General features: G+C 37.8%; 1 protein-coding gene across 2 annotated transcripts in view; it reads right to left on the bottom strand.

The window, feature by feature from the left end:
- Positions 1 to 1,420: 1,420 nt before the first annotated feature.
- CCDC126 (coiled-coil domain containing 126) overlaps positions 1,421 to 18,779 on the bottom strand; it is a 45,336-nt gene continuing 27,977 nt past the window's right edge. Inside the window, exon 4 of one of the 2 annotated variants that reach the window (XM_032286989.1) lies at positions 1,421 to 3,241. In XM_032286989.1, the coding sequence (XP_032142880.1) occupies positions 3,057 to 3,241 (185 nt within the window). In that variant the 3' untranslated portion in view covers positions 1,421 to 3,056. The remainder of the gene's footprint in view (positions 3,242 to 18,779) is intronic. The other variant, XM_032286990.1, reaches the window with a different exon arrangement.

Here is an 18,779-nt window from a genome sequence, read left to right on the forward strand (position 1 = left end):
GATGTCTATAATTTGTTTTGAAAAGCATTAAAAAATAAAATGGATTAATAGCTATGGTGGAGTATAATTTAAAAATAAGCACTTTGGGAGGCTGAGGCAGGCAGATCACATAAAGGTCAGGAGTTTGAGACCAACCTGGCCAACACAATGAAACTCCATCTCTACTAAAAATACAAAAAATTAGCTGGGTGTGGTGGCAGGCACCTATAATCTCAGCTACTAGGGAGGCTGAGGCAGAAGAATCTCTTGAACCCAGGAGGCGGAGGTTGCAGGGAGCTGAGATAGCACCATTGTACTCCAGCCTGGGCAACAAGAGCAAAACTCTGCCTCAAAAAAAAAACAACAAAAATTAGCCTAACTTTTCCCCATTATGCTTCTCTATATTCTCATTGTTTCTCCTGGTTTGTTGTTGTTGTTACTGTTTTGAGGCAGGGTCTTGCCCCGTCGCCCAGGCTGGAGTGCAGTGGTGCGATCATGGCTCACTGCGCAGCCTCTACTTTACAGGATCAAGCAGTCCTCCTGCCTCAGCCCCTGAGTAACTGAGACTGCATGAGCAATACCAGTCCCCTAAATAAAAGTTCTTAAGAATCCTTCAGGGCTTTCAATTATGGGAGAAAAATGGTTTCAATTAACTACATTTTTTTTTTTTTGGTCTGTTTCATTATGTCATGCTCCCTTTTCAGGTATATACTTCTAAAAGAGAAGGGGAAAAATGGTAACTATATTAATAGCTACTCAACTCAAAAGTGTTTGGTTAAAAACAGAACACTGTTTACATTTAAACCAAAACTGTGAGAGAGAGGTTCCTATGTAAGCTGCTAACACTGTAGGCTTCCAAGGCATAACTAAATGAGATGAGATGGATTTCTATAAATTCAAAAGAATATGGTCACTAAAAAGGCAAACGAGTCTTTATAGTCTATGTAGCTTCAGAGTCAAAATCATGTTTCTTGAACACTAATGAGACCCAAGTATCATTAACTACCTGAAATAATGTTTAAATTACTTTTTAATTCACATATTTGCTTAAAGTAAACCCAAAGACACCCTAATACAAGTTTGCAAGTTTTTAGTACCTTTAGTGATGCCCTCTGTGCTAATGTCCAAATTAACTAAGATTAAATGTCAAGCCTTAGTATTTATACCTTCAGTTAATCTTAATTTGGACATTTGCACAGAGGGCATCACTTGAAAATCAACAGTGATTTTTAAGAAGTCAAGCCTCAGCTCTCCATTCTATCTCTGCATCAGACTCTCCTATCCTAGGTATCAAATAAGAGGCACTATAGGGTAACCTTCCATTTTTCTCTTTTGAAAAAGTTATCAGGAATTGAAACGAAACCAAAATCTTCTTAAGACTCCTTTTAACCATTTATAATTTATTAAATGCACAACCAACATGAAAGAAAAAAGCCTGTAATGTTTTGTAAGTAGAAATAATATATTTTATTTCATCCCTGAAAAAAAACAAAAAACAAAAATGTCCACATCTAATAGGAGAGACTAAACAATTATTCCAAACTTCTACCTGGCAATGGTATATAATTAATTTCTTCACATAATGGTAGAGAGTACAGAGAAGAGAACAGAGATTTGGAAATCTGTCTTTCATGAAACAATATTTTCACGTATTTATTTTAACAAAATATTATAATTATTGCTACATGTGGTAGCATATTGTAATAATGAACAATACAATATCTAAAACTAAATTCTATACAGTCTAAATCTAGAAGCTAGCTGCACTTAAGCAGTTATTATAGAGAATAAATACTATGAAATATAGGGCACCATGTGACAATTAGATTTGCTACAAGGGAAATTTAAATAAAAGTATAATTTGTTTTATACTAGAATTACCAAGATTAGGATTTCCTGTGCTATATACAGTAGCTTTTTTCCTGAAAAGACAGTCAATCTTCATAGTTTATATTTTAAATGTTCTTAATTATTTTAAGTGGCCATTATATAAAATGAATATATAATGTTTCTGTTATACAAATTCAAAATTTCTTAAAGCAGGATACTCTTATACAATATAATGTTAACATTTTCCCAGCAATTTAATGCAGCACTAAAGTACTTTTATTATATACATCTGGCTAAAGTCCTCAAGAGTTCCAGTCTCCCAAGTCCCTTCCTCCCGGACCAATATAATAAAAGCAAAATTAACCCAAATATGGAAATAATGTGCTTTCCTGATAGCATAGACACGCAAAGTGTTAAACTTTTAAATGAACATTCATGTATGTGAAAAATCATGAATACTTTAGTTACTGTTAAATCTTACCAGAAAAATATTTTATTCTTCAGAATATATATATGAGAAAAATTTAAGTATGAGATTAGAGTTTACAACTATTTTAATGCTGTTATTAAATTGCCCCAATGTTAACGAAAGGTAATGGACAGTGGCTGCTACCCATTTCAAGATTATGCTCTTATAAATGTAATTTTTAAAAATATACAGTAATTAACCTTCAGTTATTTCAAAGGATAGTGCAAATGAATACATTCTTTGGGTCATGATTTCAAAACATTATTTTCAACATTATATTTCCTTTCTCTGCTCACAACTGGAATAACAAAATATAGTACAAGAAGGAAGGACATTTTCAAATAGCCTTAGTTTAATAGTTACATCTATTGAGAACAAATGACAGAATGATTAAATATTCTCCACTTGTCCAAGAAACATGTTATATACTTAAATAAATATGTTATAGAAATAAATCCATGTCTTTCAGTGTTTTTGTTTTAGCTTGACCTCAAACACAAAAGATTTATACAAAACTCACCTACCTGCTTACTACATCAAGGTACCAAATTCCCTTTAAGGACATAGTACAGCATTGAAGAGACTTGCCTGAAAACAAACAAATAACTTTAAAATTTTTATGTACAGAATTAGAGTTCCATGAATCCAGCATACTCCTTGAAAATGTGTAGAGATTTTATTGTAAAATATTACTCTGTCCTAGCCAACGCTTATAAAGCTTTTCTGCCATAGGATATAATCCACAGCGGATGGAGCAGCACAAGGTGATCTTCAACTGCTATCTGATGCTGCCTGAGGCATTCGTTCTTTTATTTGTGGTTACTGGCACCAAATTCCCACCAGTACCATTGGTGGTGTTGGTTGCTGAGCCGTTCACAACAATATAGTCAACTTTGTTCTCCAGCTTCACCAATCGTTGCAAAATGTCATCCAGAAGGACGGCAATTGTTCTTTTCAGATCCGCTAGAGGAAAAAAGTCAGAATAAAATAAACATTAATAGAGCTCTTAATTATGGTGCTTTTACAGTGTGAAGGAAAAAAGTGAACATGCACTGGGCCATTGGAGAGAAAATATACTAGAGACAACACATTCACACTACAAATAGGAAAAGCCTAAATTTTTTTTTTTTTTTTTTTTTGAGAGGGAGTCTTCCTCTGTGTCACAAGCAGAAGCGCAGTGGCATGATCTCAGTTCACTGCAGCCTCCGCCTCCTGGGTTCCAGCGATTCTCCTGCCTCAGCCTCCTGGGGAGCTGGGATTACAGGCATGAACCACCATGCCCAGCTAATTTTTGTATTTTTAGTGGAGACGGGGTTGCACCATGTTGGTCAGGCTGGTCTCGAACTCCTGACCTCAGGTGATCTGTCCTCCTGGGCCTCCCCACCAAAGTGCTAGGATTACAGGTGGAGCCCACCACTCCCAGCCATAATTTTTAAATCAACAGCATCATTTACAGAGCTTCCAAAACGAATTTCAGAGTTGTAAATGTGGGGGAAACTCTCACTTTTCTAGTACGAGATAATGGATTTTAAAGTCTGATTCAAAATGTTATTCCCACTGTGAGTAACTGGTTTCCCTTGAGTTTCTTAAGAAGTTTATAAAAAATACTACGGACTAAACAGATAAAGTAAAAAGCTAGCTAAGTAAGAAAGAGTCCATGAAATGCAGAAATCGGGAACATCCACAGGGTGGAATTGTGGGGGAGCCTAGGGTCCAGTGCAAATGACAGGAACCTGTTGAGTGCAGTAGGATACTAGCAGTAGTTCTGACTTAAATTTCCTCCAGAAAAATGGTGGGGAAGACAGTATCTTCCAACCTCTTTGTAACGTTATGGAGTTTTAGTAAACTTTACTTGACAAGAATAAAATTATGAGGCGTTTCTGCCTTAGAATTCTCTTTCTCAGGTTTCCCAAAATTATCTAGCATATATTAGGTACTCCGTTAGTGACAACAAACACTGTTATTTTTGTTGATTCTGGACCAAAAAATCAGCTCAAGCCCTAATCTGGATCACCAGGGAGAAATCATCTAACAACTGATAAATGTGCTGATGGTTCTATCAGAAAAGCACAAGCAACAAAAGAGAAAATAGATAAATTGGACTTCACTGACATTTAAAACTTTTTGTGCATAAAAGGACATTAATCAAGAAAATGAAAAGACAACCTATAGAATGAGAGAAAACATTTGCAAACCATATATGTGATAAAGATCTATGATCCAGAATATATAAAGATCTCTTACAATTCATGAACAAAAAGACAAATCAATTTTTTAAATGGGCGAAGGACTTGAATAGACTCTTCTCTAAAGAAGATATGCAGCCTGGCATGGTGGCTTATGCCTGTAATCCCAGGACTTTGGGAGGCTGAGGTGGGTGGATCACCTGAAGTTAGGAGTTCAAGACCAGCCTGACCAACAAGAAGAAACCTCATCTTTACTAAAACTACAAAATTAGCCAGGCATGGTGATGCATGTCTGTAAACCCAGCTACTAGGGAGACTAAGGCAGGAGACTAAGGGAGGCAGAAGTTGCAGTGAGCTGAGATCGCGCCATTGCACTCCAGCCTGGACAACAAGAGCAAAATTCTGTCTCAAAAAAAAAAAAAAAAAATATATATATATATATATATATATGCAAATGTCCAATAAGTACATGAAAAAAATGTTCAGTATCACTGCCACTACAGAAATACAAGCCAAAACTCAATAAAATACCACTTCACACCTACCAGGATGCTATCATCAAAGAAATAGAAAGTTAAGTGTTGGGGAGGATGCGGAGAAATGGAAACTCTCGTACATTAGTGGTAGGAATATAAAATGGTGCAGATGCTGTGGAAAAGAGTTTGTCAGTTCCTAGAAAACTTAAACATAAAATTGCCATATGACCCAGGAACTCCACTCCTAGGCATATTCTAAAAAAAAAAATCAAAAGCAAGGACACAGAGCTCAGAGGGATACTTATACACCAATGTTCATTTCTGCTTTATTCACAATAGTCAAAAGGTGGAAACAACCCAAGTGTCCATCAACACATAAACAGATAAACAAAATGTGTATATATGTAAACACAACAGAATATCATTCAGCCAGAAAAAGAAATAACCTTCTGATACATGCTACAACACAATAAACCCTAAAAACGTTATGCTGAGTGAAATAAGCCAGAAAGAAAACATCAAATATTGTACAATTCCACTTATATAGAATACAGACGGAAAGTAGACTAGAGGTTATATCAAGAACCAGGGGAAGGAGGGAAGAAAGATATGTTGCTTAAACATTACAGCTTTTTTTTTTTTTTTTGAGACGAGTCTCACTCTGTTGCCCAGGCTGGAGTACAGTGGTGCGATCTCGGCTCACCACAACCTCTGCCTTCTGGGTTCAAGCGACTCTCCCGCCTAAGCCTCCAGAGTAGCTGGGACTACAGGCATATGCCACCATGCACAGCCAATTTTTGTATTTTTAGTAGATACAGGGTTTCACTATATTGGCCAGGCTGGCCTCGAACTCCTGACCTCATAATCAGCAGGCCTCAGCCTCCCAAAGTGCTGTGATTACAGGCATAAGCCACCATGCCCAGCAATGTTACAGATTTCTTGTTTGAAGGGGTACAAGGTTTGGAAAGATACAGTAGTGATGGTTGCACAACACTGTTAATATAATGAATATCAATGAACTCCACATTTTAAAAAAAAATATTTTTTTGAGACGGACTCTCACTCTGTCACCAGGCCGGAGTGCACTGGCACAATTTTGGCTCACTGCAACCTCCATCTCCCAGGTTCAAGGGATTTTCCCGCCTCAGCCTCCTAAGTAGCTAGGATTACAGGCGTGTGCCACCACACACAGCTAATTTTTTGTATTTTTAGTAGAGACAGGGTTTCACCATGTTTGCCAGGCTGGTCTCTGGTCTCACATTCCTGACTTCAGGTGATCCACCCACCTCAGCCTCCCAAAGTGCTGGGATTACAGGCGTGAGCCCCCACTCCTGGCCTTAAAAGTTATTTTAACTGCAAATTTTACATTATAGATATTTTACAATTGTTTAGAAGTGGGGAAAAAAAGTATCAGAAAGGGGTAGTACTACAGTAGTGGTTGTGATAGACGGTGAACAAAAAATACTTATCAAAAAAATAGAAATGTAACATAAAGTGAGGGGAAAACGATTTGGAGGAAGTCTTATTGAAAAATGAGATTTTCTAAGCAGTATATCTCAGGCATCAAACATTCTAGTTTAGTGGAATATACAAGAAAAAATGTACAAAAAAAGTCCTTCAGCAAGAAGTACCCAGGAATTAAATATAATGACACATACTTCTTTCAGATGGTTCCGAAAAGATATAAACACAGATATAAACACAGATATTTATAGATATTTGTATCTATAAAAAGAGCTGAGCGTGGTGGCTCACCATCTGTAATCCCAGCACTTTGGAAGGCCGAGGCAGGGTAGATCACTTGAGGTCAGGTGTTCGAGACCAGCCTGGCCAACATGGTGAAACCCCGTCTCTACTAAAAATACAAAAAAATTAGCTGGGCATGGTGGCACATGTCTGTAGTCTCAGCTCCTTGGGAGGCTGAGGCAAAAAACTGCTTGAACCTGGGAGGTGGAGGTTGCAGTGAGCCAAGATCACGCCACTGCACTCCAGCCTGGGAGACACAGCAAGACTCTGAATCAAAAAAAAAGAAAAAGCAGACATAAAAAAATGTTAGCCAACTGTGAATTTAGATGAAAGTTTATGATGTTTATCATATGACTTTTTAAAAATTTTCAGTAGAGTTGAAAATTTTCAAAATAAAACACTGGGAGAGGGGACATTTATTTATTAATACCTTTCAATCAAGAGTTGCAACAGTATTTGGTAAATAAGAGATAATCATATTTTTTAAAACCCTTCGGCAGTAAGACTAAATGATAAATACTGGATCTCCTTTTCCATGGCAATTACCTCCTTTATAATATTAAAAGCAGCAGCAACCTAAAATGGGCAGGCAGGGGACAGTCTTAACACAACACATTAACAAAATGAAGCTAAAACCCTAGGAGGTCTGAACTAAACAAGTGTGAGAATTGTAAAGGTGCGGTCTAATCACTTGAGTCAGGGTTAGGAAATGGCAATTAAAGAAAAAGTCAGAATGAATGAAAAACAACTATAATTTTATAATGCTGTAAAGTATTATTAAATATAGAGCTTTTAAATTTTCTAAAGTCAGCTGTTTTAATATTACAAAAAAAGAGACTAAGAGAGTCTATCTACTTTGCTCCATGATATAAAACCATTTTGTTGAATATCAGAACAAAATTCTTATTTCTCAGAGTTCTTTCAAATACACCAAATATCCTCCTTTCTCTATATTCACAATACAATTTTGTTTACATGTCATGAGAAAACATCTTTAAGGGAATTATATGCTTGTATTAATATTATATGTGCATCCATAATACTTTCCCCATAAAGTTGTGTCGCTGAAGGTGCTAGCAGTAAGAACTCTTTCCCTATCTTAGGCCTTGAACCCCTAAAAGCAACTTGAAAATAGAAATCCTATCATATCTATCCCTTCACTCTCAGCTCACCCAGGTTGGTGCTTCACCACACAGTAGACACTCGACAAATGTTTGAAATGAACATTTGCTGAACGCCTAATTCACATGTTTGTTAGGTGGCATCATCATCACTGAGATCAAAATGAAGGTTCCAATTTAGAAAATGAAATCCTTTAAGGTTGCTCTGTTTCTACTTTAACTTCTTTATTCTGGGAGAAGATCAAGTTTAAGAAAAAATAAAAGCACATAAAAACATAGACCTAACCTGATGATTTCATACCACACAAAAATCAAAAGAAGGGTACACAATGCTATTAAATATGCTAAAGATATTGGGTATAAAAAGATCCTAACTATGATAAACATAATCAGTGATCGTAAGGCATAGCAGGAAGCCACTATCATCCCTTGAACTATGGAACAGAGGAGAATGAGGTGATTTACCAGAGGCTAAGTCCAAGGTCACCTTGTGGAAAAATAGAACCAAGACAAGCTGTCTGGCAGAAGGTGGCACTACAAAACAGTCATGGGCACCGCCACAGACCCCACCTGAAGCAGAGAGGGAAGGAAAAATATACCTTCCCTTCATCCTATTTTCCAAATTCCTCCCAATACCTCCCACTGGCTGAACCCAGGCAGAAACCAGCAGATTTGGTAACTTGGAAAATGCTACCCACTGAAATCACTCTTCCTTGAGAAATAGAACAGAAAAACGGTAAGGAATAAATCTGAGGGCGACCAGCCATAGGACTGGCACAAACATAAGCACACATGCTCTTGCACTCTTGCAGATCCCCTACTTATGTCATATGTCTCTTAATTTATCCTTTTTTCTTTTTTTTTTGGAGACAGGGTCTTGCTCTATTGCCCAGGCTGGAGTGCAATGGCACAATCATGGCTCACTGCAGCAGCCTTGAGGCCCTGGATTCAAGTGATTTCCTCCCACCTCAGCGCCCCCTCCCCACCTCCTGCCAAGTAGCTGGGACAACAGGCACGCACCACTATGCTGGGCTAATTTTTGTAGAGATAGGGTTTTGCCACATTGTCTGGGCTATTCTCAAACTCCTGGGCTCAAGCAATCTACCCACCTCAGCCTCCCAAAGTGCTGGGATTACAGGCATGAGACACCAGGCCTGGTTGTATTTTATCTTTTTATACCTAAATATTGTTTTCTGGTTTGTACCCTTAATGTCAGCTGCCTCAAATCTATTTTGTAGAGAAGCAGGTCTAAATAAAGATAAACCTCTTATGTACACACAAAAGGAATAAAACTGTAGTAAAATGCAAAATGACACAAAAGTGTTTAATATACACTGTACAACTCAAAAACTTTTCCTTACTAGTATTTTTCAAATTCAAGTCAATACTTTACCACAACTAAACATCAGCTTAATGTTACAAACAAGAAAATTTAGAAATCGCTTCGTTTTTTCTCTTTTATTTTGGATATAGGGTCTCACTTTGTCATTGCCCAGGCTGCAGTGCAGTGGTGCAATCTCGGCTCATTGCAGCCTCAAGCTCTGGGGTCAGGTGATCCTCCCACCTCAGCCAACCAAGTAGCTGGGTTTATAGGTGCCTGCCACCACACCCACTAATTTCTGTAGAGACAGGGTTTTGCCATGTTGCCAGGTTGGTATTGAACTCCAGAGCTCAAGTGATCCCACCTTGGCCTCCCAAAGTGCTGGGATTACAGGCATGAGTCACTGCACCTGGCCAGAAGTCGCTTCTTGGTTATTGAAGTGAGTTACCAAGCGTTAAATTTTATTATGAAGCTCCTAGCAGTAAAGAAAGAATGCCTCAAAAGAAATACAAACTAAATATCATAGCAAAGAGAACACTGTTAAGTATTAGTGCTTTCAAAGACCTCATCAACTATATGATTAAATGTGCATTCATTGTTTAATCTTTTGTATTTTTAATATAGCTACCTTCTCCCACTGGGTGCTTAATAAATTATGTCATTCAACAATTACTTTATTACTTCTCTTCTTAAGATTGCAAGGCAGTTTAAATCACGAGTGAACTAAGATATATTTTCATCAAACATTAAATACAAACTGAATACCTCTGTACCTAAAATAAGCCTAATTTTTCCTAAGGAATGATAAATAATGCTTTTGCCTAAATTGATACAAATCACCATAAATAGGCTATGTTTTAAATAGCTACATCAATATCATATCTAATAGGAATTCTGAGATTGACTTTCCTTTAACACATCTGGAATACAAAGACCACTCATTTTACAGGTTTGGCGTCATGTTTTTTCCTTAATTATTAAATTAACTTTTTGTTTTGAGATAACTGTGGATTTACGAAGAGTTGTAAGAAATAATAAATACAAAAATTCCAATATCCTTTGCTCAGTTTCCCTACAATGGTAACATCTTGCAAAACTGTATACAATATCATAACAAGAATGCTGACATTGATAAGAATTAAGATGCAGAATATTTCTATCACCACTAGGGTCCCCATGTTGCCCTTTTACAGTAAAACTCACTTCCCTCCCATTGATCTGTGTATTTGGTGTATGGTATTACATTGATTGATCTTCAAATACTGAACAGATTTGCATCTTTGGAATAAATACCACTTTGTGGGCAGGCGTGACGGCTCATACCTGTAATCCCAGCACTTTGGAAGGCCAATGTGGATGGATCACTTGAGGTCAGGAGTTCGAGACCAGCCTGGCCAACATAGTGAAACCCTGTCTTTACTAAAAATGCAGAACTTAGCTTGGCATGGTGACAGGAACCTGTAATCCCAGCTACTTGGAAGGCTGTAGTGGGAGAATCGCTTGAACTTGGGAGGTAGAGGTTGCGGTGAGCTGAGATCATACCACCGCAGTCCAGCTTGGGCAACAGAGTAAAACTCTGTCTCAAAAAAAAAAGAAAGAAAAAAACTACTTGATGTTTAATTCTTTTTATATGCTGCTGAACTGTTTGCTAATATTTTCTTAAGAATGTTCACCTCTATATTTGGGGGAATATTGATCTGTAGTTTTCATTGTTTTTTTTGTTTGTTTTTTTGTTTTTTTTTTGAGACGGAGTTTCACTCATGTTACCCAGGCTGGAGTGCAATGGCGCAATCTCGGCTCACCGCAACCTCCGCCTCCTGGGTTCAGGCAATTCTCCTGCCTCAGCCTCCTGAGTAGCTGGGATTACAGGCACGCGCCACCATGCCCAGCTAATGTTTTGTATTTGTAGTAGAGACGGGGTTTCACCATGTTGACCAGGACGGTCTCGATCTCTTGACCTCGTGATCCACCCGCCTCGGCCTCCCAAAGTGCTGGGATTACAGGCTTGAGCCACCGCGCCCGGCCTGTAGTTTTCATTTTTTATACTGTATTTGCCTACTTGGGTGTATGAATAAAACTAGCTTTATAAAATGAATTAGGAATTATTCCTTCCCATTCTATTTTCTGGAAAAGATTGCATAAAATTATGCTAATTCTTCTTTAAACTGCAGAGATAATTCTCTAGCAAAACCATCTGGGCCAAAGATTTTTTTGGGGGAAAATTTTTAAATTATAAATTAAATTACCTTAATAGTTATACAACAATTCACATTAACTATTTCATACTTGGTGGATTGTGGCAATTTGTTTTTTGAGAAACTGATCCATTTCATCCAAGTTACCAAATTTATGCACATAGAACTGTTCAGTATTCCTTTACATCCTTTTGATATCTGCAGGGTCTGCTGTGATACTCATTTTTTCATTCCTGATGTTGGTAATTTGTATCTTTTTTGTTTTCAGTCTTAGAAGTTTGTCCTTTTTTTTCTTTTTTCTTTTTTTTTTTTTTACCCTATTAAAGAATGAGCTCTTTGTTTCATTGATTTTCTCTACTGTTTTTCTGTTTTCAACTTCATTGATTTCTGCTCTTCATTTCCTTTTTTTCTGCTTGCTTTGGGTCTAGTTTGCTTTTCTTTTTCTAGGTTCTCTACATAGCTTAGATTATGGATTTGAGACTTTTCCTCTTTTCTGATTTATGCACTTAGGGCATAAATCTAAATTTCCCTCTCAGCACTGTTTTAGCTGTGTCCCACAATTTTTATGTTGCATTATTTGTATTTATTTCCCTTGAGATTTCTTCTTTGATTCATTATTTAGAAGCATGTTGTCCAGTTTCCAACTATTAGAGATTTTCCTATTATCTTTCCATTATTGGTTTCTACATGATGGTCAGAGAATATATTTGGTATGATTTAAATTCTTTTAAGTTTCTGAGGTTTGTTTTATGGCCCAGAACAAGGTCTACTTTGGTAAGTATTCCATGGACTTTTTTTTTTTCTTTTTTGCACATAGGGTCTTGCTCTGTCACCTAGGCTGGAGTGCAGCAGCATGCTCATGGCTCATTGCAGCCTCAACCTCCTGCTCCCAACAGACTCTCCCACCTCAGCCTCCCCAGTTGCTGGCACTACAGGCATACACCACCATGCCCAACTAATTTTTGTATTTTTTGTAGAGATGAGGTTTTACCATGTTACCCAAACTAGTCTGAAACTCCTGTTCTCAAGCAATCTGCCTGCCTTGGCCTCCCAAAGGGCTAGGATTACAGGAGTAAGCCACCACACCCAGCCTCCATGGACTATTTATTTATTGAAACAGGGTCTCACTCTGTCACCCAGGCTGGAGTGCAGTGCCACAATCTCAGCTCACTGAAACCTCTGCCTCCAGCTCAAGCAATTCTCATACCTCAGCTTCCTGAGTAGGTGGGACTACAGGCATGTGCAACCCACATCCAGCTAATTTTTGTATTTTTAGTAGAGCTGAGATTTCACTTTTTTAGCCAGGCTGGTCTTGAACTCCTGACCTCAAACAATCTGGATGCCTCAGCCTCCCAAAGTGCTAGGATTACAGGCGTGATCCACCACACCCCGCCTCCATAGACTCTCAAAAAATGTGTATTCCACTCTTGTTGGAATGCCATATATGTGTAAATTAGATACAGAGCATTCTACACCACTGTACTCTAGCCTGGGTGACAGAGGAAGACCCTATCAAAAATTATTCTCCTAAAATATTTGTGGAGTCTTTTTTTGTTTTGAGACAGTCTCACTGTGCTGCCTAGGCTGCAGTGCAGTTGTGCAATCTCAGCTCACTGTAACTCTACCTCCTGGGTTCAAGCAATTCTTGTGTTTCAGCCTCCCAAGTAGCTGGGACTAAAGGCACCTACCACCTACCTCAAATGATCTACCCGCCTGGGCCTCCTAAAGTGCTGGAACTACAGATATGAGCCACTGAGACCAGCCTTTTTTTTTTAAGACAGAGTCTCACTCTGTCACCAGGCTGGAGTTAAGTGGTACGATCTGCAACCTCCACATCCCGAGTTCAAGCAATTCTCCTGCCTCAGCCTCCTGAGTAGCTGGGACTACAGGTGCACACCACCACATCCAGCTAATTTTTGTATTTTTAGTAGAGATGGGGTTTCACCACGTTGGCCAGGATGGTCTCAATCTCTTGACCTCGTGATCCACCCACCTCGGCTTCCCAAAGTGCTGAGATTACAGGCATGAGCCACCGCACCCAGCCTCTTTTTTTTTTTTTTTTTTTTTTTTTTTGTAGAGCCAGGGTCTCCTTATGTTACCCAAGTTGGTCTCAAACTCCTGGACTCAAGTGATCCTCCTGCCTCAGCCCCCCAAAGTGCTAGGATTATAGGTGTGAGCCGCTGCACCTGGCTGGCATCTATTTTTTATTTAAAGTGTTCAGCTACACTGATAAGGAGAAAAGCCAAACCCTTAAAAGAAAGCAGGGCCATTGCCCAAAGTAATCTATAGATTCAACGCTATCCCCATCAAGCTACCAATGACCTTCACAGAACTGGAGAAAACCACTTTAAACTTCATATGGAATCACAAGAGAGCCTACATAGCCAAAACAATCCTAAGCAAAAAGAACAAAGCCGGAGGCATCACACTGCTGGACTTCAAACTATACTACAAACCTACAGTAATCAAAAGAGCATCGTACTGGTACCAAAGCAGAGACATAGACCAATGGAACAGAACAGAGGCCCTAGAAGAAACACCACACATCTACAACCATCTGATCTTTGACCAACCTGGCAAAAACAAGCAATGGGGAAAGGACTCCATGTTTAATAAATGGTGTTGGGAAAACTGGCTAGCAATGTGCAGAAAGCAGAAACTGGACTCCTACCTGTCACCTTACACTAAAATTAACTCTAGATGGACTAAAGATTTAAACATAAAACCTAACAACATAAAAACACTAGAAGAAAACATAGGCAAAACTGTCCAAGAACTAGGCATAGGCAAGGACTTCATGACTAAAACACCAAAAGCAATGGCAATAAAAATTAGCCAAGATAGACAAATGGGATCTAATTAAAATTCAGAGCTTCCGTACTAGCAAAAGAAACCATAGAGTGAATCAGCAACCAACAGAATGGGAAAAAAATTTCTGCAATCTACCCATCTGACAAAGGGTTAATAACCAGAATCTACAAAGAACTAAAACAGATTTACAAGAAAAAAACAACCCCATTCAAAAGTGGGCGAAGGATATGAACAGACACTTTTCAAAAGAAGACACATATGAGGCCAACAAACATATGAAAAAATGCTCATCATCACTGGTCATTAGAGAAATGCAAATCAAAACCACATTGAGATATCATCTCACACCAGTTAGAATGGTGATCATTAAAAAATCTGGAGACAACAGATGCTGGAGAGGATGTGGAGAAATAGGAATACTATTACACAGTTGGTGGGAGTGTAAATTAGTTCGACCACTGTGGAAGACAGTGTGGCAATTTCTCAAGGATCTAGAAATAGAAATTCCATTTGACCCAGCAATCCCATTACTGGGCATATACCTAAAGAACTATAAATCATTCTACTACAAAGACACATGCACACATATGTTCACTGCAGCCCTGTGTACAATAGCAAAGACCTGGAACCAACCCAAATGCCCATCAATACTAGACTAGACAAAGAAAATGTGGTACATATACACCATGGAATACTATGCAGCCATAAAAAAATGATGAGTTTGTGTCCTTCGTAGGGACTTGGATGAATCTGGAAACCATCATTCTCAGCAAACTGACACAAGAACAGAAAGCCAAACACTGCATGTTCTCACTCACAGGTGGGATGTTGAACAATGAGAACATGTGGACTCAGGGAGAGGAGCATCACACACTGGCGGCAGGTGGGGGTGTAGGGGAGAGACAGCGGGGGTTAGGGAGGGGAGGGTGGGGAAGGATAACATGGGGAGAAATGCCAGATATAGTATGCACCTAAAGTTAAATAAATTTTTTAAAAAAGAAAATAAAGAAAGATATATAGTATTCTTTTATAATAGACGAACAATGTATCTTTTAAAACAATGGATAAAAATATACTTAGCAGGGGAAATAAAAAAAAAAGAAAGCAGGGTCAGTCTTTGAATAGGAAAGACTGATGTGGTCAAGGACTGGTGTTAATGGAGATTCAGAACCAGGTGTAGGAAACCATGAACCAACTGCAAAATGTTCCTGAACAGTCCGTGTGAAGCTGGAGCAAGTATTCCCAATTCATTGTTCTAGGCAAATCACAGAATCCAAGAGAGAGAATATTACATAGGAAGAAACAAAATTACATCGCAGAGGACTAAGAATGTGGAGGAAAATATATAAGTCAGATGGAAATAATTACAGATGAAAGAGAAAGTACACATTACTGTTCAAAATGTACAGGTCATTATAAAGTTTAATCTGTCAGCCTTTGAAATAGTAAAAATTTATTGTAAACTAGCATTTTTTAAAACAATATTAGCTAACACAGAAACAGAAAACCAAATACTGCATGTTCTCACTTGTAATTGGGAGCTAAATGATAAGAACTTATGAACACAAAGAAGGAAACAACAGACGCTGGGTCTACTTGAGGGTGGAGAATGGGAGGAGGGAGAGGAGCAGAAAAGATAACTGAACTATTGGATACTGAGCTTAAAACCTGGGTGATGTAATAATATGTACAACAAACTGCCATGACATGTGTTTATCTATGTAACAAACCTTCACATGTATCCCCAAACCTAAAATAAATTTTTTTAATTTCCATTAAAAAATATATTAGTTTATGTTTATTTTACCAACTGGAAAAAAAAAAAACAGGATAAACAGCTCAAAAGAGGTCCATTCAATAAATATTTTTATTGGCTTTTTTGTATAGTAATGAAAGGCTATGAATAAATGGTTTCTATGGATAACTAAAAGTTTAAGTTACTGTAAAATTCTAATCTGATTGTAACTACTGCCATTTCAAATTAATAGAGCCAAGGAAGAAATTCAAATAATGAAACTAGAATAACTGGCTAACTCACTTGGAGAAAAGAACCTGCATCTTACTGTTTACAACAGAAATCCCAACTGTATTACAAATATAAATGTAAAATGAACAAAAAACAACTAAAAGCATAATACAGTAGAATATAATTTGTGGAGAGAAAAATTTTCAGCACAAAACTAAACCATAAAAAAGATATTTTACTACATAAAATTTAAAAACAGTATACCCAGTTATTAGGCAGCTGAAAAATCAAAAGAAAAACATTTGTAACACATGACAGATTAACATCTTTATAAAGAATCAAATAAGAAATAAATTTCCCAGCAGAAAAATCGTCAAATGACTCAAATAATTCATACTCTTATATGTAAAAGAAATACCAACAGCCAACAAATATTTAAAAAATCTTTTAACCTCCCCTGAAAGCAAATAAATGCAAAAGCAAACAATTAAATGCCATTTAAAATTAAACAGAATTGGTAAAGTGTGCATATAAATGGTCATCTTCCCACTGATGGGAAAGTGGTATAGTAAGAATGTAAATTGGTAGATCCATTCTGGAGGGCAATCTGACAAATGTTTATTTAACGTGTGCATATCTGTAACCCCAAAATTCTACAATTAGGTGTGAAATACATACACACACTCATACATATTTCATACACACACACACACACAAGTTAATACATCGCAGCACTAAAGAAAACACACAAAAAAGGTTAGCACCAAATTATTCATCACTAGAGAAGTGAAAGAAAGACATTTATAAAATGAAATGATAGGCCAGGCATGGTGGCTCACATCCGTAATCGCAGCACTTTGGGAAACCAAGGTGGGAGGATCGCTTGATTCCAGGAATTTGAGACTACCCTGGGCAACACAGTGAGACCCTGACTCAACAACAACAACAAAAAATTAGCCTGGCAGGGTGGTGCATACCTGTAGTCTCAGCTACTTGGGTGGCTTAGGTGGGAGGATCACTTGAGCACAGAAGTTTGAGGTTATAGTGAGCTATGATCAGACCACTACACTCCTGTATGGGCAACAGTGTAAGATCCTGTCTCAAAAAATAAAATAATATTTAAGTAACTAAAAAGGATAAAACAGACCTATATGTATAAAATGGAAGTATATTTACAGTAACTTAGTGAAGATAAGTTGCGAAACCAGCATGCATAGTACAATGCCATTTTTGCTCAAAATAAAGCAATGTGTTCGAATATGCATACATATGTAACACAGGTTGGCAAACTACAGCTGAATGGCCACTTATCTTTGAAAATAAAGTTTTATTAGGACATAGGCATGTTCATTTATTATAACAGACACCATATACAACCCAGAAAGCTGAAAATATTTATGATATATCCCTTTCAGAAAATATATAGCCAAATGCTGATATATATTAAATTAACCGAAATTACCTCTGCTCTACTTTTGCTTATTTATGTTATCTATTTCTGCAATATCTGGCTGGGCATGGTGGCTCATACCTATAATGCCAGCACTTTAAGAGGCCTAGGTGGGAGGATGGCATGAGGCCAGGAGTTTGAGACCGAGACTAACCCTTGCCACTCCATGAAAATCATCATAAAGGGAAGAAGAAAAAATGTGTGTCCAGGGCATTCCCAGGTAAAGATGGTAAAGTGAACACAGGCATTTAGCCTAAGCTGATTCTAGATATCCCACAAAACCAGTAAAGTGTTTTTCTCTTTTTGTTTTTAAGCACAAATCCACAAGGCTAAAGATAAGAAACAAGCAAGGAGACCATAGTAACAAAACTACAGAGCTGACTTAGCAGACCTGAAAAGGCTAAATGTTTAATGAGAAGTAAAAAAAGCCAAGAAGCAGGCCGGGCGCGGTGGCTCAAGCCTGTAATCTCAGCACTTTGGGAGGCCGAGGCGGGTGGATCACGAGGTCAACAGATCGAGACCATCCTGGTCAACATGGTGAAACCCCGTCTCTACTAAAAATACAAAAAATTAGCTGGGCATGGTGGTGCGTGCCTGTAATCCCAGCTACTCAGGAGGCTGAGGCAGGAGAATTGCCTGAACCCAGGAGGCGGAGGTTGCGGTGAGCCGAGATTGCGCCATTGCACTCCAGCCTGGGTAACAAGAGCGAAACTCCGTCCCCCAAAAAAAAAAAAAAAAAGCCAAGAAGCAATCCTGTTTTCTCCATAGCATCCTACCCCAAAAGGTCCTAGAAATTTTACCCCATGTACTACTGAAAACAGAGGTAAAGAAAGGACTAAAAACCTAGAAGGACTAGGTGCAAATCTGTCTAAGTTAAGTTCCAGGGCATATGTGCAGGATGTATAGTGGGTTTTTTGGGGTTTTTTTTCCTAAAAATATGCGACAAAAATTTTTTATTGTAAATTAACAATTTATAATTGCATAAATTTAAGGATTACAAAGTTATATCATAAATTGCGGATACAATGTGTAATAATTAAATCAAGCTAGTTAACATATCCAATACTTCAAATACATTTGTGATGAGAACATCAATTTTGAAATGTATAATACTCCATTGTTAAGTATATACACCACCCTGTACAACAGAACTCAAAAAAAGTATAAAACATATTCTTCCCATCTGAGATTTTGTAGCCTTTGACCATCAAATTTTTTTTTTTTTTTTT

The sequence above is a fragment of the Sapajus apella genome, unplaced genomic scaffold (assembly GCF_009761245.1).
Source record: "Sapajus apella isolate SASKATOON/1434 unplaced genomic scaffold, GSC_monkey_1.0 scaffold19, whole genome shotgun sequence".
Classification (NCBI taxonomy): domain Eukaryota; kingdom Metazoa; phylum Chordata; class Mammalia; order Primates; family Cebidae; genus Sapajus; species Sapajus apella.